This window comes from Myripristis murdjan, chromosome 22 (genome assembly GCF_902150065.1).
Source record: "Myripristis murdjan chromosome 22, fMyrMur1.1, whole genome shotgun sequence".
Classification (NCBI taxonomy): Eukaryota; Metazoa; Chordata; class Actinopteri; order Holocentriformes; family Holocentridae; genus Myripristis; species Myripristis murdjan.
This window is the reverse complement of record NC_044001.1, coordinates 15,503,790-15,522,558: the sequence shown is the minus strand read 5'-3', so window position 1 is coordinate 15,522,558 and position 18,769 is coordinate 15,503,790. Positions and strand designations below refer to the sequence as shown.

The 18,769-nt window shown below is 41.1% G+C and overlaps 1 protein-coding gene across 2 annotated transcripts; it reads right to left on the bottom strand.

Moving 5' to 3' along the window:
• Positions 1-12,954: 12,954 nt before the first annotated feature.
• htr1b (5-hydroxytryptamine (serotonin) receptor 1B) lies at positions 12,955-15,212 on the bottom strand. 2 transcript variants are annotated; one of them, XM_030044705.1, is made up of 2 exons: positions 15,189-15,212; positions 12,955-13,977 (listed from the first exon to the last, which is right to left on the bottom strand). In XM_030044705.1, exons 1-2 carry the CDS (start codon positions 15,210-15,212, stop codon positions 12,955-12,957), a joined length of 1,047 nt encoding a protein of 348 aa, XP_029900565.1. The 2 variants fall into 2 exon arrangements, with proteins under 2 accessions (XP_029900565.1, XP_029900564.1); XM_030044704.1 differs by lacking the exon at positions 15,189-15,212 and having other exon boundaries at positions 12,955-14,088.
• Positions 15,213-18,769: the final 3,557 nt, after the last annotated feature.

The following is an 18,769-nucleotide window of genomic DNA, read 5'->3' as shown; positions in this document are numbered from 1 at the left end:
GATCATTTTAGAGCATTACCAGTGACCTTATTTGACTTGTTGACTCTTACAAGTCAACGGTAGTTGTCTTAACCCGGCACTTAAGTGGATCACAGAGGGTTTGATCGCTCCCCATGCATGCTGTTGTGCAACAGTGTGTCACAGTGTGCTGAGACACCAACAGAGGGCAGCATGTCTAATGGTCCCGGCAGGAGGCAAAAGCACAACTGTTTGAAGTCAGTGAGGAGGAAAGTAATTTTCAGTCTCTGCAGATATATAGTACAAATAACTCATTGAGAAATAAACCTCTTATTTCCCAAGCCACTTTTGCCTAAAACGCATGACCCACTTTATTTTCTAAGCACTTAATAATGCATTGCATATTGCACCGCGTATTTCAGAAAAATGCAGAAGTCAATTATTTCTGTTGAAGAACTGAAGTCAGAAACTTTCAGTAGATGGATTATTTAGAGTTGGTGAGAAATACCTTAAACCAAATACTGAATGACTCATTTTCTGAGTGTGTACTTCATCAGGTGCCTACATATTTCAATATTTGAGTTTCCTTCTCAGAGCGTGAATTTCATTTCATTACCATGTGCTGACTGATGATTTACACCTCAGTGCTTGTGCAACACAAATTATAGCAATTCTATATCTTAGGATGGTGATTTGCCATCTTATATTCTGTGAATTTTAACCATCATATCAGTCAGTACTGTACAGTGAGGTGTTGTTTTTTAATGTGCCATAAACTTAAACTCATGCTTGAAAATGGAAATCGACATCTCCTTATAACATCTACTCTTCTCTACTCTCTGAAAATTAACCTGAATACAGGTATAGCCACAAAATATGAGCATAGCGTATTATGTTATGCAAGGAGCTGTAAAAAATAGAGTAGAATAGAGTATTGCACTCTGGACATTTGACTTCTGTGTCACTGCCACCACAGTACATTGCCCAACACCATGCACCGGTTCCACCTGACTGGAGCTCATCTCACATCACAGTGTTTACAATATCGGTTCAGCTTCAGAGAAATGGAATACATTTCCTAGACTAAGATGTTTTCCTAGTGGAGAATCTATAAAACCGGTTAAAGCCCCAAATCAGCAAATTAACTGCAGTCATTTAGAGTTATATAGATATTTTTTCTATGGAAGATAAACAAAAATTTCCACCTATTTATATGAAGACAAATTATTTCCTCTCTCCTTCTACAGAAGAATGGCTTGCTTAGTAATCCATTTTCATAGAAAAACTTGCCTTTAACAGTGTTCTCGCAGTGTGTTTCAATATATAATAATAAAGTTGTTCACACTTTTAACAGATTCATTCACACTTTTGTGTCTTCCACAAAGAGATACACAGAATGCAATTTTCACCTCCCCAGCTATCATCTAACAACTAATCAAAGAAAAAGGATTGTCTCCATTTAGAAAAAGCAGCAAAATCATTGCTGTAGAAAAAGGAGGGAAGAGGAGAAGAAATTAGTCAGAGCTAAGTAATCGATGCTCCGAGATGGACCAAAACACAGTTTTGGTCCCACGCTCAAAGTGAAATTTGTCTCTAGTGATGTTTGTGGCCCTGGAAATGAAAAACACACGGCCTGCATTAAAATGCATGAATGTACATCATGACCCTTAACTCACTTAAAGGCTTCAAAATCACATCACACTTTCATCAAGATGAAATCGCATAAGGCAAGGAAGAGTGCGGACAATTACCCTGCCTAACAAGGCCTATCAAAACAACAGGGAAGATAGAGTGGGCTTCTCAAACCTCAAAAGACCTGGGATGAATGAGCAAGATAACAGCTTATGTGTCAAAGCTGCAGATCAACAAAGTATAAGCAGACACTTCATATCCCCGATGGTGAGCAATATCCAGCACTGATTAAGGACGGAGCAGTCCTGAATAGGCAATGAGGGCATAATTCTATACACTAAGGAAATCTCACTTAAAGAAATAGTGATTGACTGGCCTGCATATTAGGCATATGATGAAATATTGGCATCAGTTGGATTCCTCTGTGTTGGAAGGAATAAGATCATCAGTAAATGGCCTATGTTGACCGACTCCTGTCACACAATATATGTAGATGTACTTGATACAGGTGATGACAGGAGCACTCATAAGCTAAATAAAGCATGTGGCACTGTGATGAGTTTTGCCGGTAAAATGTTCTCTGAAATTTCCAAAGCTTTCTGTAGTTGACAGCTTGAATTGTGGAGATTAATCGCATATGTCTTTGTGTTCCCTCAGAGGGGCTCAGGAGGGTTTCTTCCAGCTGTCTGTGCTGAAGAAGCGGTAAATGGCTGCATTCTCATGCTGGTACGTGAGAGATGGATCCGTGGCTCCTGGCGTCCGGTAAAATGGAGCCCATTTATCAAAGTTCTTCTTAGGCAGACTTTATTTTACTTGATAGGGAGGGAATGAAGCGGTGGGGGAGACAGTCGGGGTGGTCAGAGTGAAGTACAGAGACTGAGGGGAGAAAAAAGAAAAAGAAAAGGGAGCAGAGGAGAGGAGAAAGAGCAAGAAGAGTAGAGTGAGGAGTTAGAGGTGGGAATAGAGGAAGAAAAAGTCAATGCAAAGCAATATAGAAATAGGAGAGGGAGAGAACAGGGAGCAAGGGTTACAACTCAGTAAGAAGCAGGAACGGAGGGAGGAGAAGATGAAAAAGAAAAAGAGCGGGATGAACCTTGATTCAGAAGGAGGTATGGAGGGGGGGCAGAGCGTGGGGAGAGGCAGAGGCAGAGGTCAGGCCAATTGACAGACCATCAGGGACGTCCAGGTACATGAAGTGTCACCGAGCTTGTGCTGTTCGACAGCTCCACACCTGCTTAAAGCCGACTGCAGTGTGACAGACGCAGCACAGCAGCCATGACTAATCCACTGCAGGATACACACTTGTCAAAGCTGCACTGGCCACAGATACCTCCTGGAGTTGTAATGCCTTTAGATGAGGTTAGTCATAATATAGTAGGTACAACTCACATATAAGTAACAAAAAGTATTATAACCAAAATAAATTCAGAAATTAATGGGATGAATTCTGAGTTAGGCAAAGCAGGAGATTGTTGCATTTCCCTCTTGTGTACGCATTTGCGTGCTTGTGTTTGTGTTTGTTTGTGTTTATGTGTGTGGGTGGGCAGGGGTATTTTGAGATGAACTGGATCAGACATATTTCTGATCATGTCAGAGTGGCATCACCGAGAGAGGAGAGACCTGCTCTGTGGCTTGCGGATCTCATTTTCCTCACAACATGAGAATCTCGCTACTGGGCTGAAATGGTGTTGCTTATTTATGGAAACTGTCGATGTTCAGCAGTCGCAATTGAGCTTATAAATTGAGCAGAGTCATAAACTTATTGCACTGTCTGTGAGAGAATCCAGATATGTAAGAAAACTAGTTTACCTGTCATTAAATAGTTTAAATAATAACTATCATACACTGTGTTAATCTACAAACACTCACTGACTGTTAATGATTTTATTTAGGAATCATTTTTTAAAAGGAAAGCCATTGTGCACCTGTATTTAATGATTTTGCCCTACTCATCATATCAAATCAAGTCAAAGTTATTCATGAGGTACAAAATGCTTGTGACAAAGTGCTTTACTGAGCACTGCAGGAAAAAAATATTGTTTAAAAATATGGCTGTCAATGGTGAGGATAAAGCATTAATGGCAAAATAAAGAAACAGAAGATGTCAGAGGTCCAATGATAGGAATGGTGAAAACTTAAAACAGAGTCTGGCAACCATGGTAAGTTTTATTGTGCATTTAGCGATATTGCATGACAACGCTGATCAATCATGACCCAACTTCATATTCTTAATATAATTTGGCCATTTAGCATTCATAAAAAAAACATCATGAAGTTGGTTTAACCCAATTTTAAGTATCAGTTGTGGTGCCTCCTACTGGTTTGTTTAAAGATGGCTTAAACCCCAAGGCTCTGCGATCAGCCAAGTTTCAAGAAGATTAGACAAACTGCAACGACATTATGTCCCCGTTTCCATTGGTTGATATCCAACCAGATACTTCCTCTGTGATTTAGTGAGATTTCTGTGCAATCTTCTCTGCCTCCCTTCACCACGATAAAATCACACTGGATGGGTATTTGTTTGTGGGACTCAAACTGTCAAAAATTGACATTGAAATTGAAAATCCTCAACAACAACAACTCTTTCAATAAAGACAGAGATACCTGACATAATCCACAGCACTCAAGGGCAAAGCATTTCATTGGCAAGCATTTCTTGGTGAATAACACCAACAAACTGCATCTATCCACCCTAAATGTAAACTGAGGGTGGAAGGATGAATGGATAGAATGCACAAGGGGTACATGAGAATATATTTTTGTTTTGTATTTTGGCTGAACTGTTCCTTTAACGCTATGCCATTAAAATAATTAAAAATCGTGGAACTGCCATTGCAACAGTTATGATGGATACCCAGCAAATTCAGATGAATATTTGCAATGACAGTCATGCCAATCAAACTTAAACTTTAGGAACTCAAATATTTTAAAAGCTATAATTACAGTGCCACCATCTAGTCAGTTTCGGACTCATGTACTACTACTGTACATGTACTACCATTTAGAGGGACAGTGTGTGAGGATATATGATATTGGTAGGGCGGGCAGGTAGGAGCAGACATGCCTGCAGTTGCATGAGCTGCATGAGAAGGTCAGAGACCCTCATGGGAAGAGTCAAGGAAAGCAAAGGATAGGAAAGGTTGGTATGGGGCAAGTGTAAGGTTAATATACAGCTATTCTGAGTAAATGGCACTTGAGTCGGAACATCCGACAGTGTCCAGTGTCTGACATGGACAGGGAGCCTGATAAGACAAAGCACCTTGTGAATACAGCAAGTGACAAGGAGCAAGGGGGGTCTAATAGGTTTTATGTGACTGGAAAAAGGGGCAGAATTAAGTTTTACCAAACAAATTTCATGCTAATAGCTCCAGTGACATTTTGTGTTGTTATCTCTCATGAAAAGAGAGAGAATTACAAACATCCTAGCCAGGTTTAAATAAATGCAGCTTCTCATGGTTTATATCAAAAGGTTAATAGACAATATGTAAATTATCCCCGAGGTCAAGGAAAACCCTCATTTATATTCTTCAAGGCTCCTGGTTAGACAAAATGCCATCTATGTGTGATGATTTTTTTCCCTAATGTGTTTCTTTATTATTGGGTAGATATCTTCTAATAATATCTTTGACATTTAACGAACAGTGCGGCTAAATGTATGCAATAATTACGATGCGAAAAATCACTTGTATCTGACTGTTGTCCTTAACTATAGCATATGTCACTCAAACCAGGGGCATTTGTATGTGTGTGTGTGTGTGTGTGTTTGTGTGTGTTTGTGTGTGGGTGGGATGTGTGTGTATGAGCTCGTCCGACCCTCTCTGCGGCATAACAGGCATAAAGTGACATAAGGTTTACTGGCTATTGAGCACAACCTTAGCTTCCTGCAGGATCAACAGGAATTGGTAAACACACACACTCTGTTTGCCCTCTTTGTTTGGTTCAGACCAGCTCAGCTTGAACAATCAATGCGGCACTGGGACAGTGAGCGTCTCAGAGGTAGCAATGTCTCGCCAGTGCAAAAGCAGCTATTTATGAGACAGCTTAACTTCACTTACAAATGCCAGGGTCTCACCTGATCATTTTCTTGGAGGATTAATATTGAATTAGAGCTGATCAGCCAATCATAATAGCTTATAAAACCCCTCTACACCACCAATCCGTTGAAATAATACATCAGTGCATGTGTGTTGGTACATGCAAATTAGAGAATTATCTTATATGATGATCTACATTTCTCTTCTTGATGCAGCAGTATCTCCACTCTGTCTTTTAAGCCAGGATGAATAAAGTTTTGGCAGGGGCATCTTAAGTTCAGCACCAACCCCCGCCCTGGATAAGACACACACCAGCTCCTTGTTATGGAGCAGTCTTGCATCTGACTGGTGTTTTAAGTGAACTTTTTGTGGCCTGAGTGTCTCAGTAAGTAATGGAGAGATTCTGCAAAGTGTTAGTGCCATTAGCAGAAGTAGATTTGCAGCTACATTTGCGGTTGCTGTTTTAGATAAATGGTAATGAATCAGCCTCAGTTATAGCAGACATAAAAAAAAAAAAAACAGCAATAAAAGTCCTTAAATCAGACTGATTTGAGGACTCATATTGCTGTTTTGAGTTTAGTTACAGACACTCAGTCGGGGCTCATTGTCTTGCTCATTCATGATTCACTAGAAGATCAGCGGAGATGCTGAACAGAGATACACTATATTGCCAAAAGTATTCGCTCAGCTGCCTTCACACACATATGAACATGAGTGACATCCCATTCTTAAACCATAGGATTTAATATGATGTGGGCCCATCCTTTGCAGCTATAACAGCTTCAACTCTTCTAGGAAGACTTTCCACAAGGTTTAGGAGTGTGTTTATGGGAATTTTTGACCATTCTTCCAGAAGTGCATTTGTGAGGTCAAACACTGATGTTGGACAAGAAGGCCTGGCTCGCAGTCTCTGCTCTGATTCATCCCAAAGGTGTTCTCTCGGGTTCAGGTCAGGACTCTGTGCAGGCCAGTCAAGTTCTTCCACACCAAACTCGCTTATCCATGTCTTTATGGACCTTGCTTTGTGCACTGGTGCGCAGTCGTGTTGGAACAGGAAGGTCCATCTCCAAACTGTTCCCACAAAGTTGGGAGCATGAAATTGTCCAAAATGTCTTTGTATGCTGAAGCATTAAGAGTTCCTTTCACTGGAACTAAGGGGCCGAGCCCAACGTCCGAAAAACAACCCCACACCATAATCCCCCCTCCACCAAACTTTACACTTGGCACAATGCAGTCAGACAAGTACCGTTCTCTTGGCAACCACCAAACCCAGACTCGTCCATCAGATTGCCAGACGGAGAAGCGTGACTCGTCACTGCAGAGAACACGTGTCCACTGCTCTAGAGTCCAGTGGCGGTGTGCTTTACACCGCTGCATCCGATGCTTTGCATTGTGCTTGGTGATGTAAGGCTTGGATGCAGCTGCTCGGCCATGGAAACCCATTCCATGAAGCTCTCTACGCACTGCTCTTGAGCTAATCTGAAGATCACATGAAGTTTAAAGGTCTCAAGCTATTGACTCTGCAGAAAGTTGGCGTCCTCTGCGCACTATGCGTCTCAGCATCCGCTGACCCCGCTCTGTGATTTTATGTGGCCTACCACTCCGTGGCTGAGTTGCTGTCGTTCCCAATCGCTTCTACTTTGTTATAGTACCACTAACAGTTGATTGTGGAATATTTAGTAGCGAGGAAGTTTCACAACTGGATTTACTGCACAGGTGGCATCCTATTACATTACTATTACAGCACCATGCTGGAATTCACTGAGCTCCTGAGAGCGACCCATTCTTTCACAAATGTTTGTAGAAGTAGTCTGCATGCCTAGGTGCTTGATTTTATACACCTGTGGTCATGGAAGTGATTGGAACACCTGAATTCAATGATTTGGATAGATGAGCGAATACTTTTGGCAATATAGTGTATATAGATACTGTGTGTGTGATATGTAATGTTATATATTCTCTGCACCATACCGCACACAGCCAATCCCAGATGGCACAAAGCTGGTTGCATAGTGTGAGAGGGTCAACATTTCATGTCCTGCTGCAGTGGGGGACTGTCTGGGATTATTTTCAAACATATCTGATATTTTTGTTGGTGCTCTTGTAGTGTGAGAGGATTCCAGGCAGGATGTCACATTGGCCAGTTACACTGCAGCAGCGTACGTCATCACTCTGTTTACTGCAAATCAAACAGGCAAACAGAGAGAGAGGGCATGATTGCACCTTGTATTATATAAAATGTCACACCTCCAATTCTCTTTGTAATTCCGATTAACCTAACCCAACTTAAATATCTGCACTAATGGCCTATGGGCTTTTGGTCTTGCTGGTTCTAGTCCCACAAGGCCAGACCTACAAGTCTGCAACATCTTGTCAGCTCCCATTTGAAGTCAGGCTCTCCTGCGATTGTGCAGTGTCCTGTAATGTGCAAACTCCCGTCATTGCCTCATCCTGAAGTGTGTGCACTATTTTGACGCAAGATGGGACTCGGTAGCTCGGCAATGCAAGTGTAACATGTCCTGCAACATTTGGCTCTCTAGCTGAAGTGTGGACATGTCTCTCCACTGGTGCCACCAAAAAACGGTATATTTATTGTAGCTAGTAAACACATGGTAGAGAATAATATGTAATTTGATAAAGCGCACTCATCTTATTGCTTTCAGGGAAAAAATTACACCTCCAAAATGTGAGCTTCTCAAAAACCAAGAGAAATTGTCAAAATATTATTTTAACATAACAACAGTGATATGCAGGTATGCAGTGTACACCCATCTCTTTCTCTGGGTAATTGAGCACCAATTACTACTGATGCATATTAAGGTGGCCTGATTATAGTGATAGACAAATTCTCAGCAGGATGCACATCTCTTTAACCATCCGTATGTATGACTGTCTTAGCACTTACTTAGCAGTTAATGAGGATATACTGCATGTCAAAGCGCAATGGATTTTAAGTGTGATAGATGCACTATGCTCCAACAGTGATGGCCCCACATGTGTAAACACAGCCGGTCACATGAATCGTCAGCACAAAAAGAGATTATTTTTCCTCTATGGACATGATTTTTTTCTTAATCTTTTTTTTTTCTCCTAAAGGTAACCAAGAACTGTCTCTCCTCTAAATTGGATTCTTGAAGAGAGTCTCATTTTACAAATCAGAACAGTAGAGAAACATATTAAACATAGGTGAGCTCTGGGATAAACTAATCAAAGAGCACTGCAGAGCGCTGCGAGCCGTAGAGCTAACATCTTCCACCGCAATGCCTCGCTTTGCTGGGAGCCATGAAATCTGCTTGCATGATGACAGCAGCTCTGCTGTGAAGCGTGGAAACAATGAGTGGAGGAGAAAGCATGTGATTAAACATACATACACACAATCAGTGTTCACCTTGGATAGAAAGTTTAGCCCAGTTTATCGTCACAGCGGCTGAGTTTATAAGTGTTAGGGGATGGAAATAAGGCAGCGAACGGTGCCACCTGCAATCAGCCATTCCAGTTTTAACTTGATTTGAGCTGTCACACTTTTATTATAAGGCACTGGTGAAGGTAGACTCAAGACTCATGGCTCTCCCAATGGATATTGAATATTCACCTTAAAGACAAACATTTTTCATATGATGCATTCAGCTGTGGAAAACAATACTCATTTGGAAACAGCTCAGTTTTGACTCCCTTACATTTGTTAGTGTAAACAGATGAATGGATCCAAATCACTGGTGCTCGCTGTGCAATGACCTTCCATGCAATGCAAGGGAAATAGTTTCACTTCCAAACACTATACATCTAGTCTGGTAAATAACTGACATCTTAAACTCATCAGTCAGCATTTCAAAACACAGATAATCTGCATAGATACATTTGCAAGAAAATGTCAGACTTAAATGTCAAAGTTAAATCTTTAATGGGAACTCTTACTTTCCTACCAACTCTTTCTTGTCTTGAGAGTGCATGCACTGAAAGGATTTTGCTCAAAATGATCATTACTGATGCTAGAATGGTGATTGTTGTCTATATTTGTCTGGGATATTCATATCTGCGCCCATCTCTAATTGTCATTTATCTTCACTCTCCTTACATTCCAGTGTTGCTTTAATGGACGACTTGCTGACTCGTTTTCCTTTCTGCCAAGGTCAATTGTTATCACACTGGTAAGGTAATTTATTAACAACAGCCAAGACCTTGTGCCTTCATTTTGAAGTGATGAATGCGCTGAACCCTCTTAGATCAGAAAGGGTGAAGCAATAAAGCTGTTAACTAAAGCTACATTCATTGAAGGAATATTTTATAGGCTCATTATCCTTGTGTTCAGCCTCACTAGTTCATACAACAGCAGCGCCCTTCACTCCACAACACTCCTATGCTAAACCAGAAATGCAAAACACTCACACACATATAGGAAAAAGATGATGTGTAATTAATAGCGTTTTGTTATCATCCAGAGTCAACAGCGTGATAATAAGCACCACGCTGCAGCTTGTGGTAGTGTATGGTAAATAAGCAATGCAACATTTCTTTCGCTACACAAACTTATAAACCGTGTTTGTTAGACAACACCAATCTTCTTGCATTGAAATATTCATTCGGTCCATTATGGGGCGAACCGTGCTCTGTACCGTCCTCTCCTCACATTTAAAAGGTCTGTGTGACACCTACAGTACGTGCTGCTGTGCTGCACTACATGTAGTGCTGTGGTGGAAGGCTTAATGTTCATGCGTAATGTATTTCTGAGGTCAGTCACAGTACACAGTGTACCATGGTGCCTCTGTGTTCACACTTGTCTTCTTTGAGAGCAGCATGCCCATTTTATTTGCATTGTGTTCCTCATTTTATGTAATTTAAAGCTGCACTGCATGCAAAATTGCCTGAAGTGGGGACGAAGTGAGTTGTGACTCAACTAAGAAAAAGTGGAATAAGCCTATTATTTGATGATTGCGTCTTCATTTTCCTCATCATCGGCAAGGTTCACTGATAAATTATGTGATAATTCTATGGGGGGTTTTGTCATTTGACTCTAAATGGTCCTCAGTTTTACATTGTGCACCTTTAATCTATATTTAACCAAAATAGTTCCAATGGGATGAAAAATGTGTTTTTCAAAGGAGAGGTCTTCAACAGTTAAGATGAATAAAATTAACCGAACATAACACATGTAATTTATGTAATACGTAATTAAATATAATGTGTTGTACCATTTATCACTGTATTCTGGGACTTTCACATTCTGCTGTGCTGTATTATGGCTGTTCTTTGATTAATTTTAAGCCTCACAAAATCCTCTGACTGGTTGAGGACTTGTGATTGTCCTTTGTAGGACTTAGTGCTTGGTTTCTTTTTAAATCCGCTAAATCTTCCATACTCAAAAGTGAAGATTTACAAGACAAACAGTAATATCTGTGAAAATATCAACACTTCAGGCAAAGCCTTCATATATTGCTCCAGTATATCAGGGGATGAATATGACGACACTGCCATATAGCCACAGAGAAAAAACCTGGAAGATATTTGAATGTTTGGCTGCTCAGGTGGCATCTCTTATGCATGATGAGCCATGTGAAAATCCATGCATGCACCACTCAGCACCTCTTTGTGTGTGTGTGCGTGTGTGTGTGACAGTATGAGCAGCCCTTTCCGTGTGTGTTCACTGTGAAGTTGTTGGTGCGTGAGCAGGCCAGAAGAGCATCTCCCTGGTGGTGCCTCCTTCCTCTGCCGCCCTCATCACTTATTGAACTGTTGCAGCCCAAGACCAGGCATAGATCATGTCCTCATGGGCAGGCAGGCAGGCTGCAGAGAGGGCCCAAAAGTACAGAGGCCAGATTAGAGGGCTGTGGAGAGTTCGCAACTCAGCGAAAGTCCTAACCATGACTTATCTCATCCTCTCTGATAAACAGCACCACCACATCACTGCAGTTTCTTCGGGGAGTTTAAAGGAAGAGATGCTGATGTCAACTGATCCATGCATTCTCCTCAAATCAAAATAAATCTATGTTTTGATCTATTAATTTAATATCTCATTACATTTAAATGTCACACTTCATAACATGATATAGTACATGTATCATTGTTGATGGGGAGAACTGTCAAAACACTGCAAATCATCTTTAAAATGCCAAAGATAATGAGAGAGTAGCCCTGTACAGCATTTGGCCAGACAGTTTTGACCACAGGATGCTGCAGTCATCATCATCTGTAAACCCTAAGTTATAGATATCATTTTAGCCCTGATCACATTGTAACTGATATATACAGGATATTTTAAAAAGTGTGATTTTTTTTTTCAGCTAAAACCATTCATAAAACAAATGTGCCAGGCAAATCCTTGAAAGCATTTATTGCACAGCATCTCTGAATGAGAAAGGATAAATTCCAAACATTTCCCAGAACAATTTATTTCACATATCAATACTGACAAATCCCCAGCATTATTTTTGTATCTCTGCAGGCCAGGCTCTATATTGTGTTATTCAAGGCGAGACATGAATCTGTAGCCACAAGATGGCAAATCATTTCAGACAAGAACATACACAGATACACTTTAAATGTAGCAGCAAACAGACCCACACACATACACACGCACATAGTAAAACAATGCATTGTTTGCTCAGCAAAATTGAACTTATTTGTCATCAGCTTTCAGCTCCATTGGGCAAATATCACCTACAATAAAGACAGCCTGTTTCTTTGTTTGACATTGATATTATATGAATCTTTTCTTACTGCCTGGTTCAGCAAGCAGACAGGTTATTTTAGTTGCATTATTATGCCTTAAATGAAAGATATATGACACGTACGGGGTAGAAGCAACCAGTCTCTGACCATGATCAAAGTACATACCTATCTTATCACTTCTCCATAGCATAAAATACAAGACATACTGTTGATCTATGAATTTTCAAATTCAAAATGATTTTTAAACATTCAGTGTATGCCAAAACAATTCTGATGTCATTTAACAAACAACAGAATTCTATGGGAGTACATAAAAAAACATATTTTTGACTTTAATGCCATGCCAGTGGTGTATCTTTATGGTTTCTGCTGCTTAAAGATCTAGCTCATCTCAGGCGTGTTAATGGGACCAACCACCATGGGACCAACGCAGCTTCAGCATGTCATGACAAATCTGTCAATATATATATATATATATATTTTGACTTGTGTCATTAAATTGGCTATTAATTAAGTCCTAGATACAGTCTCTTGATCTACGTCTTATTATAGTATCCTCACTATTCTAAACTTCCATAAGATTCTCACCACTTCATGATGAAAAATAAGTCATCAAATAAATAAATAAATAAATAAATAAATAAATAAAAGTGATGATATATTTTCACGACCTGCAACATCTGAAGCGCACAACATTGTGGAAAGCTTTCTTGAAGTCATCATTGGACATTGTGTAAATGATGGGATTGATCAGGGAGTTCAGGTAGCCCAGCCAGGTGAAAAAGTCAAATAACTCGGGATAGAAACATGCATCACATGTCGCCACCACCAGCGTGTAGATGAAAAACGGTAACCAGCAAACTATATAGGCGCCGAGGATTATCCCCAGTGTCTTTGTGGCTTTCCTCTCCCTGGCTGCTGAAATGCGCTTTTTCTCCAAAAGTGCGTCTGACACTGTCACTTTCACTTGGTTTTCACTCGCGGAAGACCCGGTGTCGCTGAAGTGCACGTCGTGTCTCCCGCACTGCAGAGGCGTGGTGGACGCCACGGATCCTGGAGAGTTGGTGACCAGGTGCGCCGAGGTGAGTCTCTTCCCCACTTTCTTGGGGGACTGCTTCAGGATCCTCTTGCGCGCTTCGACGTATATCCGTCCGTAGAGGACAATAAGCAGCAAGGTGGGGATGTAGAACGCCCCAAAAGTGGAGTAGATGGTGTAGAAAATATGATCCGTGTTGACGCTGCAGCTCGTCAGCTCCTCCGCCTTCACCTGCCTCCAGAAGAGCGGAGGCAGGGAGATGGAGATGGCGATGACCCAGGCTGTAGCCACCATCCCGGCTGCGCGTCCCGGCGTGCGCTTTTTGGAGTACTCCACCGCGTCAGTGATGGCCCAGTACCTATCCAAGGCGATTACGCACAGGTGGAGAATCGACGCAGTGCAACACGTTATGTCTGAGGAGAGCCAGATGTCGCATATAACTTGCCCCAGTGTCCAGGTGTGAATCACCGTGTACAGGACACATATGGGCATCACCAAAATAGACACCAGTAGATCGGTGACGGCGAGGGAAGCGATCAAAAAGTTCGCCGGAGTTTGAAGCTTCCTAGATTGGGAGATGACTGCAATGACGAATGCATTGGATAAAGTGGTGGCAAGGGTGATAACGGAGAGAATCGCTGCTAGGGTGATCTGGTAGGCGAGACTCTCTGCGCTTTCGTCCGTCGTTGATGGATCTGTATTATACGTGTCATTAGTTGTGTTCAGCGTCTGAGTTTGCTCGACTTGACCGGAGCCCTCCATCACTTTTAGTGAATTGCGTTCATATTTAAAATCAACTTTTCAGATTTCTGAGATTCCCTCTCTCTTGATGCGACTGTTTATCTCCACGGCGTCTCCTTATTTGTGCCATCCGGTTAGAAAAATGACTACCAATTTGGAAAAGAAATGAACTCGTTTCTTCCTCATTTTCTTCCGTTGAGGAAACACTTAATACGTGAGATGCAGAAAAGTGCGAAGTAAATATCCATTTCACACGCAGGAACCCAAACTTTTCCGTTTTTTAGCCATAAAAGGAAAAAAAGTTACAATTCTTAACTGTGGTTGAACATGACGATTGAGACAGTCCTGGCTTGAATGAAAACGATAAGCAGTGCGTCCTGCAGATGCTCAGACATCTGGCAAAATGTCATAGATAATCCGTGCAGGGCAGAAGTTCTCCGGAGCTGCGTCTCCTCAGGCCCCCTGTGGTTGAATAGTGAGCCAACCCCAAGACTTGGTTTTATATAGACTCCATCCCTGACATCAAACAAGCTGCACTGATCACAATGTGTGTGTGTGTGTGTGTGTGTGTGTGTGTGTGTGTGTGTATTACTGAAGAGGCTATCTGCTGGGTCATAGTGCCCAGTGTTTCCTTCTTGCCACATTAACATCTATAGGGGGGTTGATTTGAATAAAAATGTCTCCCTCAAACTCTGCTGCTCCCGTCCCTTTATCACAACTTTTGCCCAAAGCATAACATCATATCATTTTGAATTAGGCCCATAAGGCAGCACTGACACTCTTAATGATAATTTCTGAGACACAACAGTGTCATTTCAGCTTGAATTCTGCCACTTTCCACACCTTTCATGTGTGAAAATGGCTGTCATGTAGTTGACATGCAGTCACACCATGGTGTGTACATTACACATGTGGCTGTGAACCTCTCATTCTCATGTAATGTGTGATACCAGGGTTATTCGTCGCCTTCATGAGGTTGCAATGAGGTAACAGTATATTTAACTGCCTAACGATATTCGTGAGATAGATTGATTTTTAGTCTAGTCAGGAAAGGTATAAATTATGCAGTCTATGAACCCACCCACCCATACACACACCAGGACAATGTTCTTTTACCTAACCGAGAAGAATTGAAATGACTCCATGTAATTAGTCTGGGTCCATTTTTTTCAATGGCAATAGCAATCACACCTGCTCCACTACTTTTATTCATTGTCTCATCTCAAACTTTTAGTTGAAATTTACTTGTGTTGTTGCTTCTGTTGTCCAAATGTGCATCTAAAATGCTCTCTACCGATTTACTCCTCCACCTGTCTGCATCAGTGGTTCTCACCTGGTGTCAAATTTGTCAGGTGACATGAACTTGTGTCTGAGATAGTGTGCTATTCATCTTTCTAATTTCTATTTGTCACCCTATCACAGCCCAGCTCGGTGTTCTGACCTTGCAGTGTGGAAAACTAGATTATCTATATTTTTAAATTATGATGTTACTGCTTTTCTGTTGAAATGCAATTCTTCTTCATAATGTTCTTCTCTTTTCTTATTTCAGATTAAGGACTCAGACAGAAATATCACTCCCATTAAATGATGATACAAATTCAATTTTTTATTTGTATAGATGAAATTAATAGCAAATAAGGAATGTCTGCTAATACAAAAATGTCAGCAACCATAGTTTAAAAAGAACAAAGGAAAAACTGTGACATTGTGAAGGATAATACCTGTACACATACATTTCAGTCTCCTGAAGGCATTTCATTGTCACTTTGAAACTAGCAGCAGAGTAGTACACACAACAGAAAGCTAAAAGATTGGCTGAAACAGGAGATAGATGCATCAAAAATAGGAAAGAAAAATTGTCGTGGTAGTCTTCATGCTGTGTCCCTCATCACCCCATTCCAGTATTTCTGGTAAACACTCAAGAAAAGTCATGTATTATTACCTTAAGAAGTAACAATCAAAGTCAAACTTAACAGTAGTAGGCGGGGGATTCACAGCAGGGATACCCAGTTTCAATTGGCTCTAAATTGTTGGTCCTAGTTTACCTGTATAAACAAATGATTTGTTGAAAGGCCTGTTTAGAAAAATCAAATTGTTGGTTGCTGAATGGGTGCTTTATTCACATAATGCCCTGGGAGGTAATGTCTAATAAAACAATCAAAGTGTAGACAGCTGGGGATGGTTGTTTCTGCTCCATATATTTTATAGACATTAACTTTTACCTTAAAGAATGAAATAAGTAGTTGATATTTCAGGACCATGGACAGCTTCTCTTCTCTTCTCTTCTCTTCTCTTCTCTTCTCTTCTCTTCTCTTCTCTTCTCTTCTCTTCTCTTCTCTTCTCTTCTCTTGCAGATTTCTCTATTTGTGGTATTTCTGCTTTGAGGCATTTTCCTGTAGAGTGCACTGACTGCTTGCTCCTGTGCTAATAGTCATTCCTCATGCTTGATTTGCGCTTCATGAGAAAAATATTCAGTATGAAGGAAAACATACAGTGACTGCAGATCAATAAGGTGAGGTGACCAGGAAGGTACAGAGATTTTGGATTCTATACAGGAAGCAAAATTTCACTTACAAACGTTAGAAGTTGCCATTGAAAACAAGAGTGAGGTCAAAATTAATGATGTAGTCATCTAAACTTCTTATAAGAGTTTCAGGAGGAAAAACGATATCAACCCTCAAAGTCATTCAAAGACAGAGTTGTTTTCCACTCATTTTTGTTTAAATTTAAACTGTAATAGTTTATAGTTTAAATTATAGTGCTAATCCCTCCAGAATATTAGTATCTCATGTTGTTATTTCTCTAATGTCTATGCCAGTGCATAGTGAACACCGATATGGCAGCACACATTACCCACATGTGTGCACTAGCATCAAAAGGTCAAACTCCTTAAAAAGCCTTTTTCATTATCAGTTAGAAAGCCATGCAAGACTTTTCTGAGCAGAGCGAATATTAAGAAGCCTGGTAATCTTTCCTCTATAGGCCCGTTTCCACCGCCGGAGCTACCCCGAAGGAGAGAGTTCCTGAACTTTTACAGGGGCTAAAAAAAGGCCCTGCCTCGGGGTAGGGACTCTGAGCGGCCCCGAAAAATATCTTATATATATATTTAGCCGGCATTTTAGGGACACTAACGTTAGCTTTAGCGGACATTAGCTAACGCTAACAACACGCATTTTGATACCCCGTTCATGGTCACACAACTGCCCGGTAACTTTGCAGGAACCTTCCTCCTACTCGGCCCTCTCAGTGGAGACACGGCAGGTGAGAGGGCCGAGCGAGAGGACGTTCCTGTAGCAGCTCCTGCCCCCTAAATACTACCAGGAACATTTTGGTGGAAACGGGCCTTATGAGACTATAATAATCTATAACACATATAAAACATTTTAACACCTTTGGAAAAAATCATTAACAATCTGTTTTTTTTTTTCCTGTTCCAGAAACTGCCTCCACCAAAAATGATTGAATTGAGAGTGAGAGATGGACTCTGTGGCAGAAAGCTATCATTCCTGGCTTTTCCCTGCACTCTAGTAAACATCTTATTTGCCACGTGTGTTTTCTGATTTTTCAAACACCATTTAAATGGGAGAAGCAGTTTCTATAATCAGGTCAAGGGATTAATAGGAATCTGGTTAACACAGGTAGACTACCGAAGAAACTTGATCACTGGGTCATGTAAAGCCCTTCTCTGATTTCTGTGATTTACGTGTGCTCATGTGGAGGAAAAGGGAGCAGATCAGGAAACTGTCTGGATAAACATTATATATATATACGCACAGTACAAAGTTCAGTAGAGTAGAAACTGTTCTATGCGATCATTGAAGTTCACTTTACAATTGCATGTCTACATTACCTCTGATAGGAAATATAAGACAATGATAAATACATCTGCTGCCTGTAAATCCCCACAAGAGGCTGGCTGATGTGTGCTCGTCCCAGATGTGAGTTGGCTGAAGCACCGCTGTCAGCAGTAGTACAGTCATGGGAACATCAGGCAGGTAGGAAACACAATTACTGGAGGAGCATATGTGTACAGGGGTTTACATTACCAGATTTCCTGCCATAACCCAGTTACTCGCAATAATCTGATTTCTTGTGTGCGTGTAAACAAAGTGACTAAATTTTTACTGATCTTTTGCTTACTGCTAAAAAAGGCTTATGTACACCTACAAGAGGATGTGTGCGTCAGAGAAATGGTGCAGATCAGAGGAAACGAAAGGCTCCCACACACTGTCCTCTTACCTGATGAAAGTCTGAGGACTGAAACATTGTTTGTTAGTAAAATTCCATGCAAGTAAGACGACAGTGTGCAGGAGCCTTCTGTTTGCTCTGTGCTGTTGCTTCCCTTGGTAGTTTGCAAGTCCCCTGGGGGAAAATAACTTCATCCATCCATCCATACACCCATTTTTCAAACCTGCTTATTCCTGTTCAGGGGGCCGGAGCCTGTCCTTGCATGTGGAAGTTAACTTAACTTGCTTAAAACTGGCGGAATTAAACTTGCTTTTTTGTGAACAGTGATCCCCAAGACCATTGTTTCACACTTTGATGCCCCTGCAGGAAACAACAGACACCAGACATTCCTCAGGCAGGGCTGTGTGAAACAAGCCCTGCTGTGAGTTCATGATTGCCCCCCTTGCCTGATCATGATTGTCTGGCACAACGAATACATGGGCACAGACGCCATTACCACTGCACACAAAACCTC